The following is a 6,105-nucleotide window of genomic DNA, read 5'->3' as shown; positions in this document are numbered from 1 at the left end:
ATTCATTAACAGTAGGAAGTCATACTTTTCTTCATTGTGGGTGGACAGTATAATTAGAAGGCATAATGTAACTCTTTGACCTTTAGTGAATAAAAAAGTAGGCTGTATGTACTATTCTTCATTGTGGGAGGTAAAGAATCCCACCATCATATCTGGTAAGTTGCAGTCTCCCCCCTGCTCATACAGGAAATGTTTTTGCATGCTTTTGCTCTTGTGGGCTTCTCAGTTTTGTACTCTGCGTACAAACTCGACAAATCAGACAACTTTGATGCAGAATTTTTTTTAATTTTTTTTTATAATCCTTCTAATTCTATGAATTAGTCGAGCTTATAATAAATAGAACATTATTGTCTGTTAGTGTGTGTGCTAATATAGTTATTGTTAAAGTTAACTTTACAGTTATTATTCTTGGTGTGAATGGGCCTTACAGCCATAGGCACCTGTTTCCGTGAATCAAATGATAACTAGGCTAAGCACATACACATAATGTAACACATTCCCCTTAAATCATTTTAACATGCTTATTACTTATTAATTAATGGTGTTCGTTTTTCAAGAGTCCTGTCTTTTTCTCCGTGCGATGGTGACCTTGATGAATTAATTACACAAAGGTTATTCATGTCTCGCTAGTAGAGGCCCGCGGACTGCTAATACATTACCAACCAAACTAAAACACATATTTTTCCATGAGTCACTATCTCGTTAATATACCTGATGATTTTGGAATTATTTAGTCTACTTAAAATGCAATTTATCATTGTGCAAAAACAGAAGGACAAGCTTTTGTATCAGGTTGTTATAACGCTAAATATAACCTGATGTGAGATCCACCAATCAGAGAGGGTTCCTGAATCTCAATTTGATTGGTTAAAATGAGAATATCCTGTGTTTTTCTGTGAGTGCTTAGTCATTTCCATGGGTGCTCGAAAAACAGACAGATGGCCATTGACGGCGTGCAAATGTTAGGGCTCTATTTTACCAACCTAAGCGCATGGTCTAAAGCGCATGGCGCAAGTGCACTTAGGGCATTTACACTTTACTAACGCACTCTTTAAATTACTTTGACTTTAGACCATGTTTCAGTTGGTCAATAGCGCAGTCTATTTCATTTGCCTCAAAATAGCAAAGAACCAACAATGCGCCTGAACACACCTCTTTTTCAGCCCAGCATGCTCATGGGCGCACAAATGGGCGCAAATGCATTTGCCATTTAAACAACGTGGTGCAGGACGTGAAAACGATAACTGCGTCGCAGACACATTAACAGCTGCATTCAAATTAAAATATTTATTGTCTTGGTGTGAACAGGCATTTAGTCATTTGGCAAACCTCTTCTTACATTTAATGAAATAGCACATTAACAGGATCGTTCAGTGTAGAAGCCATTGTCTTTTACCGTGTGGTAAATTTCCTGCCACAAGGTGCAACATCCCGCAGAACCTGATTTCACCAAGTGCAACATGTTCCTGGATCAGCATCTTTTTTGATCCTGGAACAACATTCCAATCAATCAATCAGATTTAAAGGACAAGTTTATGTCAAGTTTAGGCTTACAACCAGGGTTAGGTGCTTCTATCAGTGTTATTCACCTATCATTTCCCTCTGATTTTAGGGATCATTTATGGGTAGAGTTAGATTTAAATGTATATAGTTAGGATTACATTTTTGGACAGGAATGTTGTTCCAGGATCAACAAAATTTGTTGACCCAGGAGCGCGTCTAACTCTGCATGCCAGACCTTTGAGATAACAGCAGGCAGTTGCAGTTGCCATCATACATGTCAAGCTCAGATTCTTGCTCCTCATAGAGAGTTTTTTAAAATGATTTCTTAATACATAATAGCAAATGAGTGATACTTTTTCATGGGTCATTTCTCAGTATTCTTTTTTAAAGTGTCTCAGTAAAAGATTCATTCAATCACCGGAACCGGATTGCAGCATATTCTGAAGGTTCTGGTTCTTGTCGTGCTGTTCTTTTTGGCACTCTGGGCAAAGCCTGGTGATTCAAAGAAGCATACACAAGAGCATTCGCTTCTTCTCCTCTTTCTGTACCAACGGTGTTGTGTCTACCATCTGAAACTCTTCCAGCTGGAGATGCTCCTCTGACAGGTGGAGTTTCACAGACACGATATAAAGCAGAGGTCGGCTGGTCTGAGGGGGGACGGGTGTTGTGATGGGGATGAGGAGGAGGAGGAGGCAGGTCACTTCTTTGTGTTTCCATGTACTGTATAAGTGAAAACAGAGCATTTAAAAACTTGATTTTCAGTGGATACAATAAACAGTTCTACAGACTAAAATGAAAACAAAAGATACCTGATTTTTATATGCCATATCTTTTCTTCTTGAATTTGTCCCTATGGAAAATGTCACAGAATCATCCAATGGACATACAAACTAATGGAACAGGTTATTGTAACATAAAGTGCAGGTCTTATTGCTACTCACCTTGGCATCTGATGAAAAGTAATGTTACAGCCATAACTATGAACACCAGCCCCGCTATTCCAGTGCAGATGTACACATACGGCCAGAGCCACTGCAGATCATCATTCGGATTTGTATTCACATCACCTAATATTTGTAGGCATTAGAATATTTAATACCTGCTGTACTTATCAGACATGCACTTTGACTTTAGAAAACATATCAACTAATTGGCAAACAAAAAGTTGAGTGTAATATCATGTGTGGTAATGGTATTATTAACCCTTACTTGTTTTGCTTTGATTGTGTGAAACCACATCCTCCTTATTTACTGAAAAGATTTAAAATACACTTTTATTATATTTACAGTTTATACAAGTAAATATTTACATTGTACTAGTGAAATAAAAGACACTTACCTGTTACAGTGACATTCATGTTATGGCTAATAGAGCTGTCACCTTCCTTACATCTGTATAAACCTGCGTCCTCCATTGAGATGTTCAGGAAAATCAGGAAAGCCATCCCTTCATCCTCTGTCATAATCTTCCACTCAGTTTTTATGTAATCTGAGTGATTTAAAGCATTACAGCCATTTTCATAGATTTTGCACCATGAGACTCGTGGGCTCCTGTGACATCCATGTAGAGATATAGTACAGTTTATCCTCAACTGTGTCATAACATGAGCTCTAAACACTGTGTTTCGTGGCACTCTGATCTTATGGACACATTGCAGCTCCTCAGACCCTAAAAAAATGGAGCGGGGAGGGGGGGCTGGGTATGGTATAATATATGAATAATTAATTCTAAGGTAATGGTAACCCACTATTAATGACTCAAGTATTACCAAGTCCTTCAGAAGGAATCACTTATTATCTGGAACAGTATTCTAAAGTGAAAAGCATGATAACTCTCTAATACTGAATGAAGTCATTGCAAGCATTAAGGTTTTTGTAAGGTTTTGGATAGTAATTACCCTACTGACAGATTTGATAACATTTGAGTCATTACTAGTAAGTTATCATGATCTTCACTTTAGAATACTATTCATAAATATAAATAATTAGTAATTCCATTAGAAGGATGTAGTAATTACTATCCAAAAGCTTACAAAACCTGAAAATTTTATACTGACTTCAGTCATTACTATGGAGTTATCATACTTTTCTCTTTAGAAAACTGTTTCAAATAACTTTTTTTTTTTTTTTTTTTGAAGGACTTGAGTATTACACTTGAGTGTACTACCACATTCAACTGAGTGCTATTACTTAATAATTCTCATAATAATACTCATTTGTTCCTGTGTTGTTATTCATTAATGACGGAACAGTATTCTATACCGAATGTTTACTGGTGTAAACTACAAGGACAAATTTGCAGGACAAATTTTCAACCTTGTGTGCTTCTATAAATTTAAAAGCATAGTAATTCTCAATAATTTGTTTATTAATTTATTTTAATATGAATTAGAATTAGAATTAGATCCACTTTTCTGTAACCAGGCGACCCCAATCTCTAATCTTAACGCAGAGCATAAACTTGGAGCATAAACTTTGATTCATTACAAATGAGTTTTTACGTGCATATGATACGCAGTTTTCGCGTGCATATGATATGCACAATACGCACATACCCCACACCACTAATCTTACCTAAGCTAAGCGTATAATACGCACATACCCCACACCACTAATCCTACCTAAGGGGTTTACAGTGTGTATCATATGCACGTAAAAACTAATTTTCGCGTCTAAATTGCATGATAAATACAATGTGTGCTATAGAGACGCATTTCATGCGATCAGGTTGACCTGTTGATATTGGTATAAAGACAAGTCAAAGGATTTTGATGATATTGGAAAAACAAATGATATTGCCTAAGATAGGTAAGATATAAGTATAAAAATCTAAAATAACTCAAATTTTAAAATTCTCTAAGCATGGATATTATAGATGTATAATATACTGTATATTATAAATTATATATTTTAATATTGCTACATAATATTGCATTATAATCATGATATTACATTGCTGATTCTTTACTATAACAAATAAGACGGTGACCAATACGAGCAATCACCAGATTACAGTATGTTACTTCTCAGAAATCCCATGACCCGGCAAAGGCGATTGAACATGCTCAATTGGCAAAAAGAAGCTCTGACCAACTACAACAGAGCGACTAGGTAACACACTGATCCGACAACCCAACAAACAAGTCTGTTGCTCTTGGTCAGCGCCCGTCGCGTCGGTGCAGTGTGAATTGGCCTTAAAACAGAATTTAATTCACTATCAAATTATTATTATGTTTTATCACATTCTATTAAATGACACAATGATTGTTTGTCTCATTTAAGCTGAACCAAGACATACCAAGCATGACATAAAATCTGTTTCGTATCACTGAAAAAAAAAAAAAAAAGAAGCTAGTATGTCAAATAATTGTCAGGTGAAAGGTTAAATAGCAGCTGTTCTTTACTCACAAAACCATACACATACCACAACTGTTGTCATACACATACCACAATGTTCCCTAGAAATCACATTTAACAATATGTTACATACTGACATCAGTCATTAATGGGACATCATAGAGCAGATCTTAATACTTACGGTTTGTGGTGCCGCTGACACTAAGCGATAGCAGTAGGAGAGAAACGGCAAGGTTACAGATGATCTGGAAGACAAAGTAGCTCATGATTGAAGGTTTTTATCAGACAACGTGTGTTTAAAAACCAATGTCCAAAATGAGAGCTGTGCACATTGTTTGTCATGAGTGCGTGTGTGAATGTGTGTATTGGAAAGACCAAGAGTGAAGTGGAAGTGTGCTTTAAGATGTAAGTTCCTCTATGACGTCTCTAACCATCTCTGTTTCTCTTCTCTTGTACTTCTTAACTTGTATCTTCTCCTCTTTGGATCATAAGTGTTGTTTCTTTGCATTTCTTTCTGTTTGTGAGTCGGCTTTGTGTCTGCCTCTGTGTCTCTTGTTTGTTCTTGGTTTTCCTTCTTTTGTTATTGACAGTTTCAAACCTCATCTAGTGTGTTTGTGGTGGTTTCAGGTTGTGTGAACCTTGTCCAGGTTGGTTGAACCTTCATGCAAATGTTGAAGAGAATGAACTCAATGACACCTCCTTGTGGATTATGACTGAACATCAGCACAAACTAGATCTATTTACTTACTATGTTCTTTCCATGGATGTCTAAATACATGCAAACAGTAAAGCTTTGTTAGCAATCCCATTTATTTCAATATCAGTTGCTTGACTGAAGAAGGACTCCTCAGAAGTATGCAATTAGAAATCTGGGGCCGTATGTATAAAGCCACTCAGAGTAAAAATGTTGTCTTAAGTGTGTCAAAATTCTAAGCATGTTATTCTCATTTTCTCATTTTGCTCTTATTCCTAGACTTACGAATAAGTGTGATTCATAAAGCTTCCTAAGTGTCAAGAGGTCTCAGCTCCTAAATGATTTAAGAGTGCTAGAGAGGTATCCTAACCTAGTTAGGAGTAACAAGATGGCAGCAGAGAGGAGAACACACACACAAAAATATATTGTATTGGAGTTATGTATATGTTTTATTATGTTATGTATATTATATTAGGATTACAGGGAGTTAAACAAACGATACAGGCTTGATCGTTAAGGTATTCTTTTTATAACTGAGCTTGTAAGAAATG

At 36.2% G+C, this 6,105-nt stretch overlaps 1 protein-coding gene across 3 annotated transcripts; it reads right to left on the bottom strand.

Annotated features, from left to right (window-relative positions):
- Positions 1-295: 295 nt before the first annotated feature.
- btla (B and T lymphocyte associated) lies at positions 296-5,445 on the bottom strand. Of its 3 annotated transcripts, XM_079848338.1 has the most exons (7): positions 5,292-5,445; positions 5,042-5,105; positions 2,843-3,199; positions 2,713-2,754; positions 2,445-2,570; positions 2,313-2,353; positions 296-2,223 (listed from the first exon to the last, which is right to left on the bottom strand). In XM_079848338.1, exons 1-7 carry the CDS (start codon positions 5,292-5,294, stop codon positions 1,918-1,920), a joined length of 939 nt encoding a protein of 312 aa, XP_079704464.1. In that variant the 5' UTR covers positions 5,295-5,445; the 3' UTR covers positions 296-1,917. The 3 variants fall into 3 exon arrangements, with proteins under 3 accessions (XP_079704464.1, XP_079704463.1, XP_079704462.1); XM_079848337.1 differs by lacking the exon at positions 5,292-5,445 and having other exon boundaries at positions 5,042-5,236; XM_079848336.1 differs by lacking the exon at positions 5,292-5,445 and having other exon boundaries at positions 2,843-3,172; positions 5,042-5,236.
- Positions 5,446-6,105: the final 660 nt, after the last annotated feature.

Source organism: Squalius cephalus (genome assembly GCF_949319135.1).
Source record: "Squalius cephalus genome assembly, chromosome: 2".
Classification (NCBI taxonomy): Eukaryota; Metazoa; Chordata; class Actinopteri; order Cypriniformes; family Leuciscidae; genus Squalius; species Squalius cephalus.
The sequence above is the reverse complement of the archived record's forward strand: the minus strand, read 5'-3'. Positions and strand labels throughout refer to the sequence as shown.